Consider the following 16,631-nt stretch of genomic DNA (forward strand, 5'->3'; position numbering starts at 1 on the left):
AGAAGATCTGGCATTGTCAGGGCAGTCACTAAAGAAGAATAAACAAGCCCCTGTCCTGTCTAGGCCCTGCCCTTGCACCCTCTGCAACCAACCACTTCTCGGAGGAAAACCATACTGGGTCCTAAAACATAGCAGGACAATTTGAAAAGCAACGAGAGGGATGGCGGATTAGGCCAGGTGGAAAGGGGGATGTTTCTGGTGGGAAGTTGGGGTCGACCTCCCTTTGCCATACTCAGGTGCTCATTCCACCTGGAGAATTCCCTTAGCTGCCTGTCCACCTACTCGTGCCCAAACTGGGCCACTCAAAGGTCAGCTTCTCTGGTGTCCCTACTCCAGCTCTCCCAAGCAGTACTAGCCCCCTGAGCCAAACACAGTGCACATAACTCTAGTCTGAGGCACTTGTTGTGTTGTCCTGTGATGGTGTCTTAGCACACCCGTCTCTGGTACTACATGCTGAGCTCCCATCTCACCTCTGCATGCCCAGGGCATGGCACCCAGCTGTGTTCATTCAGTGTCTACTGAGTGAACAGTCACACTGGTTCTTTTGCTACCATCAGACCTGGTGGCCAGAAAGGAAATGAGCAATAAAATATTTTCATATTTACATTACAACCTTTGAGGGTAAAAGATCCCTCGAGAGGTCTTCACTGTATTCTCCTCATGGAGCAAAACTGATGAAATGCCCTGGTTCTTCAGTAGAAGTGTGCCCAAACCTATCTTGTCTACCCTCAGCTAGTTCCACCTGTCCTTTTTGTAAAACCTATTTAATGCTTGTCTTTTGGCAACCTCATTATTAACTATTATGATCTGGATCTAGATGTCCCCACTAAGTTCGTGGGCTGAAGACTTGGTCCCCAGGGCAGCAATGATCAGGGCTTTTGAGAAGTGATTGGGTCATGAGGGCTCTAACTTTATCAGTAGAGTAATCCATTGATGGATTAATAACTTGAAGGGACTACTGGGAGGAGGTGGAAACTGTAGGCAGGTGGACATTGTTGGAGGAAGTAGGTCACTGGGGACATGCTCTTGGGGAATAGATCTTTTCCCCTCCCCCACTTGGCTTTCCATCTGATGGAGCTGAGCAGCTTGCCTCCACCACGCCCTTCTGCCATGATGTTTCTGCCTTGGAACCAGCTGACTTGGGCCTGAAACCTCTGAACACGTGAACCACAATAAATCTTTCCTCTTCCAAGTTGATTTTTCTCAAGGGTTTTCATAGCAATGAACAAATGACTAACACATTAACCAAACAATCACATTAACCAGATAATAATATCTTCATAATAATATTTTATTAGATAATAATGATAATGTTAGATTATTATCTTCATTGTGTTATTATGAAAAATTTCAAACACACGTAAGCGTCGGGAGACTAGTGGTAGAATGAATCTCACCCAGCACCAGCAACTGTATACAGGGCCAGTCTCGTTTCATCTGTAGTCACTGGGTTATTTTGAGGCAAATTCCAGGCATCATGTCAAACACACACTTTTTGACTTGCATTACTTTCCTGGGGAAAATGGAAATTAATTGAACTCATAAGGAACTCCTTTCTAGGGTCATTTCCCAATAAATGGGAGGTTTTTTTTTTGTGGGGGGATGAAAAATCTTTGAAATCATACTGTACAGTCCTTCAAAGCAAGCAACAAGGCAGTTGTTGCTTGGAAAGTCACTGCAACATTCCATTGTGTGGAATGTCTGCAGTGACTTTCCAAAGACCAGAGCCTCTGGGCTCTTTGGAACAAAGATGCATAAGTGGCAGAAGCAGCCAAATGGACCAACCCCTGAGAGCCTTTTTCTTCTGTATTAAATTCTGTATTTCATGCTCAGACATATGCCTACCCCCCAACTTCTCACTCCCACCCACAAGCACACACACAAAGGGAGTGACCCCCCCCCCCGCACACCCACTCATGCCTGCTCTCACTCACCTGCCACTGCCTGGCTTTGGCATTTGCTTTCTAAACACACTGGAGAGCTAAGTGCCCCAGGCCTGGAAAGCTTTTCTTTCTAAAGTAGCACATTGCTCCATAGAGGCTTAAATCTGGGGCTCCTGGAGGGATCGCCACAGGATGATTCAAAATATACAGCCCACAAGTACTGAGTGTGCCAAATCACCCCTTTTGGGGTGTCAGGTTAAAAAGTGTTAAAGAACAACATATAATGGCCAACGCTGTTTATGCTGATGATTATTAACTCTGTTTACATGCTTAAGATCCCACATTAGGAAAACTTTCCTGCCCACGCAACACTTTGCATTACTCAGGTATCACCCTGTCAATCTCAAAGCACTTAGCACACAGTACTCACACCTGGGGAAATGAGCGGAGCCTGTTTATCATCCACTTTGGACAATGGGAGAAGGAGACACCAGACAGAGAACTGACATTTTCCCTGTGCTCCTTTTATACTCTGTGCAAGGTGTTGTCTGCTCAAGTTCTCAAAACAATTCTATATAGTATTTATTTTTAACTCTATGTTACAGATAGAGCATGAAGTTCAGAGGAATTAGTGATTTTCCCAAAGAGGAAGAGCTAGTAAATGTTAGATCCTGGATTATAATCCAGGTATTTCTAACCACTATGTCCATACCCTTTTTCTCCACTAGTGAGTTCTGATTTTTCCAAGTCTGAGAAACTACCTCTCTGTTTAAATTATCTTTATTTTTAAGTTTTTAATTTGGAAATACTTTCAAACTTATTTTTAAAAATAGCATGAAGAGTTCTCATATACCCTTCACCCAACTTCCCCAAAGGTTAACATTCTACATAACCATAATACAATAACCAAAACCAGGAGTTTAACCTTGATATAAGACTTCTAACCAATCTACACACCTTATCTCATAGGTCTTTTATCTGGTCCAGAATCCCATCCAGAGAACACATGATAACACATTGTATCATCCCTCCTTATGCTCCTCCAATCTAGAGCAGTTGCTCCTTCATTCATCATTCAAGACCTTGACACTTTTGGAAAGTATTAGCCAGTTACTTTGTAGAAGATCCCTCAACTTGGACCTTCTTTAATATTCAAAAAATTCCACAAAACCTCAAATGACTATAGTTATCCTTTGAGTATATGTTGTTTGAGAATAAGTTTATTGACATAAGGTTACACTACATTGAAGGATGCTTCTGGTTTTGTTCATCATGAGGCTTTCCTATACACTTGAAGAATCATTTGCATGGCTGTGAGATACTTGTTAGACAGTGACAGGTAATGCTTGAGTCTATTTAGTTCTGCCTATCCTGTGACATGTAGGTAGTTCCTGCTGTGGTCAACAGCCCAAAGACGCACTCAGACCAAAGCAGAAATTATCAGTTTGAGGACCATGGAGAACGGCAAAGTCAGATAACATCGTCAAAAGCAGATGTTTACTGTGTGTTTGTGATTTTATTGCATGCTTTCATTCCACACTATGCTTAGAGTTTGACATGTTGAACCTCACAACAGTGTCTGGGGTAGGTACTATTATTATCATTCTCATTCTACAGGGAGGAAATTAAGATTCAGAGTCTGTAAGACACTCATCCAAGGTCACTTATCTGCACAGCAACACTGGGATTTGAAGGCCTGACTCTGAAAACCTCAAGTCTAGCCTCTTAGCTAAGGTCAAGGTCAAGCGTAAAGGCCCCATGTTCCTATCCACCATGCTAATTTTTTCCAAAAGTGTCTTTGACTCTTTGTTTCCATGGTTCCTATGCCTGGAACAATCTTCATTTCCTACTTTCCAAACTCTTTCCCCAATTCAGTCTTTAATGTTCTGCTCTAGGGTTATTGTTCTAGGGAGACTTCTTTTTTTTTTTTTGGAGGAAGGAGATATTGGATTTCTACCAGCACTGGCTTCTGTTTCTTCCTCTGATATGGCACAAATGAGAACAGCTGAGGTTGAAGGGGTTTGAGTATTCCTAAGCACAACCTCCTCCTTTTATAAACAAGGAAATAGGGCTTGGGTTGTGACTCAGTGGTAGCGCGCTTGCCTAGAATGCATGAGGCACTGGGTTCGATTCTCAGCACCACATACAAATAAATAAAATAAAGTTCCATCCACAACTAAAAAAAATATTAAAAACAATAAAATAAACAAGGAAATAATAACAATAATGACTAACATTTACTGAGTGCTTTCTGAGTTGAACGTGACATGTGTCCTATCATTCAACTCCCAACTACCCTAAGAGAGCAGTACTACTACTGTTGAGGGAGAGATTGCTAGAGCTCATTCGATTCAGAATGTTCTGTCCTTCCAGGCACCCGGGAGAATTCCACTCCCCATCCTTGTTGCTGTTAGGCACAGCCATGTTCCTAGATACAACCAGGGAGTTGTAGGCAAAAGCAATGTGTCATCCAAGTGAGGCACTGAGTCGTTGGTACTTAGCGAGTCGTGAGGGATGGAACTGTTTACCATCTGTTGCTCTGCTCTGGGATTCTTGGACTTCCCCAGGGAAGCCCCTGATTTGACTTCATTCAAACACCCTCCAAACATAACTCAGGAGTGAGAATTGATGGTTGGAGTAGTCAGGAAATTAGCATTAGCTGGGTAACAGACAAACACCCAAACCTCAGTGTCTTAAGGCAATCAAAGTGAGCATCTCCCTCATGTCACAGTCCCATGTGGGTTAGACTCCAGATGGTGGCTCTACCATCTGGAACTTGCAGCTCTCAGATCACTGAGGCAGGGAAGGCGAGGGAGATGCAAGAACCACCCCTTTCTGCTCTGCCCTGGGTGACACATGTCACTTACTTCTTGGTCACATGTGCACTCCAATATAACTCTTCCCTCCTCCTCCAGTGCCCCCACCCCTGTTCCTTGTCTGTCTGAGCACCTCAGTCAGGTCTGAAGGGCACATTTCTTCTCCCCATTGGCCTGCCAACTAATACACAGTATTCCTGAAGTAATCACCTGCCATGGAATTGCCAAAGCCAATGGTTGAAAATGCAGATTCCAGGCTACCACTCAGGGACCTGGCCTGGAACTCTGGATTTTATCCCCTTCCTGTGGTACTCTGTAGTATCCACAAATGTTTCAGAACTATTTAAAGATGTACATCCCAAGCCAGCATCACTGAGACTTCCGTCATTTACATTTTTGATGTAGTCTACTTATACCTCATTTCCTTCAAACTTAACACTTGTCTTTAAATGTCTCACAATTTTACTTCAATAAATTTATCCTAAGGGAGACTTTCTGTTACTACCATAAATGAAAAGCTGGTATCATTTCCCATAAAAGAAGAGATAAACTATAAGACTTCCATGCAATGAAATATTAGTGCTAAAAAGAATGTTCTATCAAGCCCACAAAACAAAAACAGTAAGCCACAAAGACGGGGAGGAAATTGAAATACAGTTACTAACTGAAAAGGCAATTTGAAAATGCTACACACCCATACGGCTCCAACTCTATGACTGACATTCTGACAAAGGCCAAACTGCACAGCCAAGAGTTTGGGGGTGGAAGCAGAGGTGTGAACAGCTGGATGAGCCAAGAGGATTTTTAGGGCAGTGAAACAGTTCTCTATGATTAGTAGTGGAGACAAGCCATTATACATTTGTCAAAATGCTTGGAAAGTATAAAGCGGAGAATGAAGCCTAGTGTGAACCTTGGACTTTGGGTGATAATGATATGTTGCTGAGTGTGGTGATGTACGCCTGTATTCCCAGCAACTTGGGAGGCTGAGGCAGGAGGATTGAAAATCTGTGGACAGCCTCAGCAACATAAGGAGACCCTGTTTCAAAATAAAAAGAAAAGGGCTGGAGATAAAGCTCAGTGGTAGAATGTGTGAAGCCCTGGATTCAATACCCAGTACCACAAAAAAAAAAATGGTTTTAAAAATTAAACTTAGATAATGAAGTATCAATGTTGGTTAATCAGTCATGACAAATGGACCACTCTGGTGGGAGATGTGACAACAGGAGGCAGGGGTGCATGGGAATGCTCTGTACTTTCTGTTCAGTTTCACCCTGAACACAAAACTGCTCTAAAGACTCAAGTCTACTAAAAATAATAGTCACACAAATATAAACAAAACAAGATGAACTCGTTCCAGCTGGATATTGGTGTGTGTCCAAAGGCTCCGAGTCTGGCACCTCCTCTCTTTGTTTACGAAAAATCTTGACAGCATTAGAAAGGTGTTAAAAGACATATTGTTACTACAGAGAGATGTTTCTCCTGGACAGAATCACAAGGCACTAGTGGAAACTGAAGAGGAGCAACGTTCTCAATGCAGATCAATATTATTTAACATCGCTGGGGGTTTCTGTCCCATTCCAGATTTCCTGAAAAATTCATCTAGGGATGACCCTGAATGTAAGCATCTTGCTGTCGCACGCAGGGCAAGCATTTCTGCTGCCACTTCCTCTTCATGTTCCTCAGCATGCCTGGTCTGCCCCAGGCCTCTGGGGACTCAGCCTCCAGCAAGTGTCTTCCTGCACAGTTGCTGCCAAGCAGAGAACACTGCTTAATAAAGATCTGTCAGGCCCTGGGCTGATGGAGACAGATAAAGACAACTCTATTGGGAATGAAGGACTCAAGGAGGAGAGGACAGAGTTCAGCTGAGTCAGGCAACACAGAGGCAGAGCATCCGCTGAACAGAGACACTGTGCCTAGAGCCACATTCCTGATGGGTCAGGCACACCATCAACTGGGATTCTACTGTGATCCAAGCCCATAAAGGGTCTGATTTTTGAAGGCTCCAGTCAGGTAGTAGGAAACGCAGCCATGTAACCTGGAGGCCCCACTTCTGGTCCTGGAGACACACTGATGGGAGGGAGTAAATATCACTTCCCTTTCATGAGCAGTTGATATATATGTCTCCATCTTTAAAACAGCATGTCAGCTCCTTACAAGTGTGCAAACTCAGGATTGTATCCCTGTTTTATGAACCTTGAAATCTAGGTCTAGGGAAGGTTAAATAAGTAGCCCAAGATCACTCAACTGGGAAAAATCCAAAGTGGGAATGAAATCCATGCCCTTCTGTCTTCAAGATCTATCTTCTTCCCATCATTCCACAATAGAGTGAGGGAAGGTCTGTTGCGGGTCAAGTGGTCTCAAGCTGAAGTAATGACCACTACGATTATTAGGATGAGAAATCATCACTATTTGTCATTATAGAATCACAAAATGGGGCTGGATGGGATCTCAAGAGATCATCCATATCCTGCTTATTTGGCATTTGAACTTGTTATACACACACCTGTACAAGTGCGCACACACATGCAATTATACTTTATGCCATGATATAGTAGGGACCAAAGATAGCACTGTTTATCTGGAATGAACGTGTGCCAGGAGAAAGGAAAAGGATCAACAAATACTAAGTCCCTGATGTATGCAGAGCCCTCTGCTAGCCGCTGGGGTGGCTTCAAGAGGGTTCTTTGGATGTTGATTCGCTTCAACCCCAGCCAAAGTAATCTTTCCATAAAGGAGGGAAATGATTTAATCTGTCCTCCTTTCTTCTGTGGACAGACCCTGGAGAAATCCTTAGGAGAGCAATTAGCTGGGCCCAAGATTGAGGCCTGGTTGTCCTCTTATGGCACACAAAGTCCCTCCTTGGATCACAAAGTTGGACAGAACCTATGTTGCCAGATTTTCCTTTTGTTTTCCCTTGCCAGTTTGCATCTACCTGGGACTCCAATAGTAATTTATTCAATTTTGTTATTTTGTCAGGAAGCAGTATCCCCTGTGTGCACCCTGCTTTTTTTTTTTTTTAAAGAGAGAGGAGAGAGAGAGAGAGAGAATTTTTAATGTTTATTTTTTAGTTATTGGCAGACATAACATCTTTGTATGTGGTGCTGAGGATCGAACCCGGGCCGCACGCATGCCAGGCGAGCGCGCTACCGCTCGAGCCACATCCCCAGCCCCTGCACCCTGCTTTTGCTCTTAGATACACAGAGGAGGTGTCAAGTGTGTTCTGTGTGTGATATACATACACAAATCCTAGCTTACATACAATGCACCTCAGGAGGGGGGTGGTATATGGCTCAGGCCATACAGTATTTGCTTGCCAGCTCCTTTACATCCGGGCTCACTTCCAACTTGGCCCCGTTCCCAGCAAGTAAGAAACAGCTCACTGATTCCCACACTTCTTTGAGAATCTCCTCCCCCTCCAGCCTCCTTCCCCTCCCCCAGCTCACAGGACACAGCTGGGCTTCTCTGCGTACGAGCTGGAAAAGGGAGCAGAGAGAGACTCCCAATATCGTTCCTTTCTTTTCCCTGGCTCTTTTGAAATCCATATTTCACAACCTCTTGCTCTGCCTGCCTTATTAAGTAACTCTATGAGAGACTCAGCTAGAAGCCACACCCAATACATTAGCTCAGCACCCCAAGCTGCTGGAGGCTGGCAAGTGAAGGATCACTCCACAGTGACCACTTTGTGGCGGATCGACAGACAATTGATTGGAGAACTGCTCCACAACTGGCAAGACATCAGGAGTCTCCCCACCGCCCATCCAGAGTTCTGTCTGTGAATGTGAGACAGGCACGCTCCATGTTTTATTCATGTGTCGTGTGACATGCACACACGTAAGTGACAGATACATAAATCTGTGAAATAGCCAGGAATCTGACAGTGGGGTTTATACCACGTTTCTTATGCCAACTCTCATTAAACAGAGCATCATTTAGGGCCTTGAATAAAGAAAGGGTCCTTGGGGATTCCAGTTTAAGTGGAACCAGGACCAGTGAGAGTAGAAACTAAAAGGCAACTATGGAAAAGTTGACCCCAGTTACTGGTTCCCCTTTTTCAGGGATGGTTCTCTATCCGTAAGTCCATGTGGGATCTACAGTCTACTGGCCATGAAGGACTCGCTGTCCTGTCATGGTGGGTGCATGGCAAAAATTCACAATTGCAGCAATCACATGACTGCCAACAGCTTGGGATTTCTATAAACACAGGACAGAGACTGTTCTCTGAAATCTTTGCTGCAGTCACATTTATATATGCCATGTAATACAGACACTGGAACAAGGTGTCCTGGCATGAGATGAGCCTTTGCACTGGTGAAGAAGGAAGGGTCATTTCTTTCTGCTTAGATTAAATATCTCTCCGGACCCCCCAAAAAAATCTCACTTATGAATTTCAAAGTCTCAGGCTCAGAAGAGATCTGGAGGGTCATCTAGTCCCCGTCAACCATATGATTCCTCTTTTAAGGCAGACCATAGTATCTTGGGACAGCTTTGATGGAAAGTTCTTTCTAATATCAAAACCCAAGTTGACTTCTGGGAGATTTCCTCACTGGCCAACGCGCTGCCCTTTGTTCCCCTCATTCTGCAAAGCACACTTTCAGCATTTGACGCCAGTAAATATTCTTCTCCTGAATGTTCTCTTTTTTCCACTTCCTCTGCCCGTGGAGCTTCCTATTCAATGAGCAAATGTGTCAGTAATTACAGAGCATGAAGCAGATGCCAGGCACTGGGTTGAGAGCTGATGACCCAGTGATGAGCAAACATGCACAGGTCACTTCCTCTTGCAGTCCCTTTGCAGTGCCTCCCTTGGGCCCAGGCAGAAGTGTCCCTAACTTTGGAAAACCCCACTCCAGTCCCTCTTCAGGTATACTTCTCCTGCAGGGGAGGAGCCTGTAGGGTCCAGTAGCCACACCCCACTTCAGGAATGTGCTCCAGTTACCTGGGACCCTGGAATTCCTGCCCAAACAGCCTTGAGCCTGATCCCAAGACCTGTAAGTTTCTCTTCTTCAGGTCCATAAACTTCCCTCCTAGGAGGACAGGGGAACAAGGTAAAGAGCCACCATTCAGGGGATGGTGGAGACAGAACTTGGACAAACCCACAGAAGTATCTATGTGTGTGTATCCAAAATTCCTCCATGCAGAATAGTGTCAGTGGTAGAAAAAGAATCAGAGTGGCCTATGGGCCACAGGCCAGACATTCCTATTTGGATATCAAAGAATTCAGACAAATCCAAAAGCTCCAAATTCAAGCCTGTCTTTCAGATGCTTTTGAAGGTACATCTGTCAGGATGCAATGATAGACTGTATTGCATTTAACAGTTTTTCAGCTGAATCCTGTGCAGTGGTACATACCTATCATCCCAGACACTTGGGAGGCTGAGGCAGGAGGATCACAAGTTTGAGAACAGCCTCAGCAATTTAGTGAGACCCTCAGCAATTATAGTGAGACCCTGTCTCAAAATAAAAAATAAAAATAAGAAAGGACTGGGAATGTAGCTCAGCGTTCAATCCCCAGTACTGGAAGAAAAAAAGAAAGAGAGAGAAAGAAAGAAAGTTCGAACATTTCATTTAATACACAGGCCTCTGGTATGTGAGCCACCACTTAGTCTTGCCCTAAAGCTGATAAATGTCAGGTGCAGGTCTATTCTTTGTACAGACATACACAAATAAAATAAACGTATAAATAAATGTAAAGTAAAACTACAGTGCCTACAAGAATAAGTATACTATTTGGATCCTTCCTAAAATCCTCTTGATTCATTCCCAGGGCTCTCATTGGATGTTGGGGTCTCCAGGTTCCCCCCTTCATTCTCTTATGAAGTAGAGAATGTCATCTGAAAGCCCTTTTCCTAACCCTAAAATAACCCAACACACTGATTGAACATCCTATAGCATTCTTGCCTCCTCTGAAGGCAGAGCTCCAAGGAGGCCAGACACAGAAGAACGAGGAAGGCAACCTAGCCCGTGAAACCCCTCTGTATTCATTTTCTGCTGTCTATTAGATCCAGATCAGGTCCCTTCCACCTGTTCCTGACTGCCATGGTGGAGAGCATCCTGGGGTCAACTCCAGACTTCACATCTGCCCCACCTGGGAGGTGGTTTCACCTCTTTGTGAAGTTACCCATGTGACTCTTCATCTCTTCTTGCAGCCTAATCCAATTTTTCTCATTTGGTCATCAGCAACAACACAGAAGCTCCTCTGGCTAATTAGGGGAAAGGTAGCAAATTTTCCCTGCCACCCCATCTCTCTGAATAGGCACCCCATCCACTACCCGCTTTTAAATGTGCCTCTCTTTCTTGTACTAGTATTACTGTAATTCACTTGGGCCCACCCACTGCGTGTTCTTGATCTCTGTCAGTGCCTGTGATGTCTGGATTAGACAGTGACATCCTAGAGGGCAGGGCCACATCTACTGTGTGCCTCTAGCTCCAGCTCTGCAGAGCAGCAGGCACAGGTAGGTGCTTAATAAAGACTTTGGTGTTTGAAACAGATGAGCAGCACTCTGTGTCCAAAGTATTGTAAGTGTAAGAAAAAGCCATCTGTGACCATAGCCAGCCTCCCGCCAGTCAGTGAGCAGGGGCATACTTTTTCAACAAAGCAAGAAGATCACTCTCTTGCATTTGAGATATAATAACAAAAACACTGTGACAACACTGCTCTCATAGTACTGGATGATTTGATGCTCAGAATAATCTTATGAAGTGGAGAATGTCATTATTTTTACAAATGTCTGAGGCACAGAGAGATGGGGTAAGTTGTTAAGCCTCCTAACTGGACCACCTGGATTTAGAGGACTCTGCATAATACCATGGTACTCTGGCCCTCGAGGTGGACAAGGGCAGTTTCAACCACAAGTAGAGGGTGAGGAGGTGCCAAATGGGCTCCTGCCTGACAGTCTAATGGGTCCTTGGTCCCTGTCATCCATGAATGAATGGCTGCTACTCAGGAACTATCCAGAGTGGAGCCAAGTGGATTTTCAAAGCATTTGTTCCCACCCCAGCCCTTTCTTTCCTTCTGTCTTCTCATCTGATTTCAAACATGCCAAACTTTGTCCATAGTCAGGTTTCTGAGCTTGCTGTTGCCTCTACCTGAAGTGCCCTTGCCTTGTCTGTGCATGGCTGGGTCCTTTTCATCATCTAAGTGTCAGCTCAGAGGAGACATTCTTAGGAAGGATTTTCCTGATTGCCCTATTTACTGTGGTGGTACCTCTCCCATCTCATCCCTTGCATTCATGACTAACTCACTTTCTGGTGTTAGTTTCATCTCACTTGGTCTCATCATGGCACCCTGGGCTATCTGAAATCGCCTGATTTATCTATTTTTTATTTATTTCTCTATTTATCTATTTATTTATTTCTCTATTTCTGTGTCTCCACCATAATGGAGCTTCAGGAAAGCAGAGATCTCATCTCTTTTGTTCACTCCTGAATAGTGCCTGGAACAGCATCTGGCATACTGTAGATGCCCCAGAAACATCTGTTAAATAAATGCATGCATGCATGCAGGAATGCAAATTCCTTTGTAGATATGTACAAAGGTAGAAAGAGCCGCATCTTCCTGTTGCCCCTCACCACACATATTGCAAGCCCTTTGCAGAAAGAGATGGAGTCTTTATTTGTCTTTTAGTTCATAGAGAAGTAGCAAATGAGTGAGACGGTGGATAGGAAGGGAGGTTTCCAGTTCCTTTGTTTGGGCAGGAAAAGACCAAGATATTCAGCTCCTGAGATTACAGACTGCTCTCCCTCCAGGACCATGTGTAGACTATCGCTGGACAGCTCTCTCTCTTTGAATAGAAACTGAAATACAGAAATCTCAGGCTGCCCACCTTTCTTTCTCTTTCTGCATCTTCATTTCTCTTCCTTTTTTAAAGTTTACCCTATCTGTTCTCCTTTGTCTCCCTTCCTCATTGAAACTCTGTGACCAAAAGCAAGAAGTGGGAAAGTGTGTTCTCCGTATCTAATTATTCTTACTACTATAACACAACCTCACCAAAACCTCTTGGTTTCTGCACAAAATAAACCCTCACAACATAATAATTACATGTAGAAAGTGCTTGATTTGATCCAGTCTTAATGTAGACATAGCCCCCTAGTCCTCCCACATAATAACAGAACCCATTGGCGCTAGCTTTTAATCTAGTGCTTTATTTATGACACATAGTACAAATAATGAACAGAAAAGCAAAGCTCCCAACCTCTGACCAAACCTTGTATGACATGAAGGCATTTCACATATTGCTAATGATCCCTTTCCATTTCTTTTTTCAACAACAAAAAAAAGCCTTTTCAATAATTTCAATAATACAGCCTTTACAGGATCAAAATACATGCTCATTATATATGGATTTTTCCCAAGATAGTTTTATACTCATTATCTTCTGGTCCCTCTTGTAAGGAAAGGGAAGGGATGGCAAACAGTGCCTTGCAGAAATTGGAAAAGAGGCACAGAGACATAAAGCTGTTTGACAAAGTTCACACAGCAGGTGAAATATTTCCCAGGACACATTCCAAGTCCTGCCATTTTCTCAAGACTCGAGTGTTCTAGCCAGAAGGCACACTCCCAGCAGCCCCTGTAACATGCACACCTGAGCTAGCCCATGTGGGAGAAGAAAGAAATTTCTTAGGAAGGCAGGAAACTAAATCATTTTTTTCTTTTGGAGAAGATGAAGTTCCTGATGGGGAAGATCCTGACCCAGATCAACCCAAAGTGAGGTTCACTCTCGCCACCCTACCCCATGGCACTGCAAGAGGCTCAGCCTTGGCAGTAGAGCAAAAGGCTAGAAGAAAGGTGTGGAGCAGACATCCTGGACCTTCTCACCTAACAGGAGTTTTCAACTCTGGGCAACATTTTGTTTGGTGCTTCAGGTAATCTTAGTCACAGGGAGGAGGAACACAGCCCTCAGCTTCTCAGAGACATTTATTCACACTGAGATCTAAATCATTTCCCCTTATCATTCCCAGGCTTCAGCCCCAGGCATCATGGGTCCCTGAAGTGCTTTGTCCATTCAGAGCAAAGAGAAAAAAAATGAATGAAAATGTCAGCTAAGCCTGCCTTGCACAGAGCAAGCCCTCAGCAAGAACCAGGGCTGGTCAGGAGCACTAAGGTGGCATTCTATTTCCCTTGTTCAAGGCACACCCAGAAGTCTTCCCTATGCTTCAGGAAATTACCAAAGAGGAGGCCGAGGTGAGCACAAAATCCTGCTTATGTTGGAATCGAATATTCCTTTGCCTGCATCACTAATGAGATCAGATTTTTCAGGTGAGCCTTTTCTGTCTGGGATTATCTGCAAAGTATTTTCACAACTCATTACTTCTGAAGAGTGTACACATGCTATCCAGTGTTTCAAGCACCGGATTGTAAGTGGAGTAGTAAATGAGGTGTCTGCAAAAACCTGAATGGACAGGATGGGGAGGACCCACCGGACTTGAGAAATGTGTCCACCACGGGATGCTTGGCATCCCCTGTCCTGGGTGGGGAAAGTTTTAAGGGAAACTCTTTGTCAGTGCACATCAGGCCTATGAAGAGTAATCGATATGACCGGATTCCCTACTTCCTTCTCCATGTCCCTTAAAGTCACTCGTACCTGGACTTGCCTACCAGCTTCAATATAGGAAAACTTGAGAGTGTTTGAGAAAATTGAGATAGGCTCAAAGTGAAAAATACAGACTTACTGGATTTCACCTATAATAACAGGGAAAGAGAACAAATTCTTGGCACACTTCAGAGAGGGAAGAAGTTTGACAGTGGGGCTGAAGATGATCTGGGGAAGATGTTACTGGCAAGAAATCAGTGAAAAGGATATCTTGGCAACAGGCCTGAACATACCACCAAGTCCCTTTATTTCTTTTGGATCTTGGATTCTGAGTGATGTTTATGGAATGTTTTGGATGGAGTTGAAGTCACTAGTACGGAGAGGAAAATGTAAAAACCAGGGTACAACTGAGCCACCAAACAGCCTCCATCAGAAACCAGACAACTATTGGGCAAACTTCACTACAAGAAACATCACTGAGAAGCTCTTAAAACTTATAGTCCTTGACATTGGCAACGGCATGATGGTTCCCCAGGGCAAGCAGGTGAGCAGCAACCTGCAGGACCTGGAGATGCTACAAGGAAAGGGGAAAGGGACTCACCTGTTCTGGCCCCTGGAAGCAGATGCGGCAGAGCGGAGTCCTCATACCACTGTCCAAGCTACTGCCCAGTGAGTAGCGATCCTCAGCCTTCTTACAGAAATCATCTGAGGAGGCACTGCTGAGCAGTGAGGCAGGTGGCTCTGCTTGGCCACCCCAGTCATCTTCCACAGAAGAAGGTGGCAAAGGTGGTGGAGGTGGCAGAGGAGGGGTCTCCCTGCCCACCACTTCTCGAGGGCCCCTCCAGCCTGCCCACCCTCCGGTGCCCAGAGCCGGAAGGGTGTTGTTGTTGGCCGCCACACCCGGGGGCTGGGGGTCACCGTGCATGGGCAGGGACGCTGGAGGGGGGCGCCTCAGTAGGAAAACCTTCAGGTCATTGAAGAGCATGCGGCAGCGGCACTTAAGGAGACCCTGGTGGCGCAACATCTGGGGAGCTGGGGTGCACAATCCACAGCAGTACCAGCCACAGAAGCAGTAGCAGCACCACCACCACCAGAACAGCCCACCCAGGGGCATCAGCATGTGCCCACAGAAAGCAGAGGACCAAGAGGGCAGCTGGAGTCTTTGAAGAGATGAATAGGATGGGGCTTGGGATCCACAGTGTTGCTGTTACTGGAGGAATCTCCTTTCTTACTGGTTCTTCTTACAACCCCTCCAAGCAGCAAATAAATTGCTCCCAGAACTGAGAACTGTGAGTCACTGATTCTGAACTCTACCTGGAAAATGCAAAACAAAAAAGTTTTTCTTGCCTTTGCAGCCCAACCCCTTCTCAGACTTTGCTCAAGGTGTCTCCTTTTCTGCCTTTGACCCCAAGACTCTGGAAGGAGCAGGGTGACCGAAGAAGTGTTGACGCTGGGCTGTTAGAACCTTAAGATCAATGTCTAATTGTTAAAAGTTCCCCAGGAAAAGATTACTGGGTTCTTCTGGAACCCCTTGGCAGTGGTAAATCTCTTTCTTTTATATAAAAGGGTGAGGAAGGTTATAAATCAAATTTGAAGTGGACTGAGCTGGGTTTAGGGAAATCTAGCTCAATGAAGAATTGAGGGCTGCATATGTGAGAGAGAAAAGGTAGTTTTCCTCAGGTAGTAGGAGGGAACCGGTTGAGGGGGAAAGGTGGAGGCGGAAAGGAGGCTGGAAGAAGTTTTAATTCTCCTGGGCAGAAAACTGGGGCAATTAACCCCCGGAAGCACCAGAGTTGCTTTAAGAACAGTTGGGTGGAGGAGAGAAGGTTGCAGGCTATATTGGGCAAGGGGGTTGTGCTTTGCCTATGCAGCCAAAGGGCTACACGGAAGAAGGGAAAGCCAATTTGGTGATCAGAGGTGGGAAAATAGGGGGTCGTGGGAGAGGAAAGGAAGGGAGAACAAGAAAAGATCTTTTAACCCTCGCAGAGCCACGTCCTTCCTGAGAGTGAAGATCCTGGCTAGAGGAAGGGTGTATGGGGGTGGTGTAGAGGGGGGTAGAAGAGGGGCGTGTGGGAGGGGACGGGAGAAAGAAATAGTTACATTATCTCAGCCCCTAACCCACTCCTGCTGCAGGCTGCAAATCCGTGGCCCCCTCCCCTTGGTTCCATCAAAGGTCCCTTCGGGCGAGGTGGGAGAAGGGCAGATCCTGGCGGGTGAGTGGCCTCGCCTTCTTCTCCTCTTCCTCCTCTGGGTCGTTGTCACCCTCCTCTGGCTCTTGGGCTGCCCGCGCCCGCCGCTGCTGCTGTGGCGGCAGAGGCGACTGCTGGTCGGCGTCCTGGTGTCTCCGGGGCGGGGGCTGCTCGGGCTCGTCCTCTGGCTGCTGCCCCGCCGTCCGGCCGCGGTCG

The 16,631-nt window shown here is 45.3% G+C and overlaps 1 protein-coding gene across 2 annotated transcripts in view; it reads right to left on the minus strand.

The window, feature by feature from the left end:
* Marchf4 (membrane associated ring-CH-type finger 4) overlaps window positions 1-16,625 on the minus strand; it is a 105,546-nt gene extending 88,921 nt beyond the window's left edge. The window contains exons 1-2 of one of the 2 annotated variants that reach the window (XM_048808524.1): window positions 16,327-16,625; window positions 14,828-15,540 (exon numbers count right to left, since the gene is read on the minus strand). In XM_048808524.1, the coding sequence (XP_048664481.1) occupies window positions 14,828-15,346 (519 nt within the window). In that variant the 5' untranslated portion in view covers window positions 15,347-15,540; window positions 16,327-16,625. Of the gene's footprint in view, window positions 1-14,827 lie in introns of both variants that reach the window. The other variant, XM_015481069.2, reaches the window with a different exon arrangement.
* Window positions 16,626-16,631: the final 6 nt, after the last annotated feature.

Source organism: Marmota marmota, unplaced genomic scaffold (assembly GCF_001458135.2).
Source record: "Marmota marmota marmota unplaced genomic scaffold, marMar, whole genome shotgun sequence".
Lineage (NCBI taxonomy): Eukaryota > Metazoa > Chordata > Mammalia > Rodentia > Sciuridae > Marmota > Marmota marmota.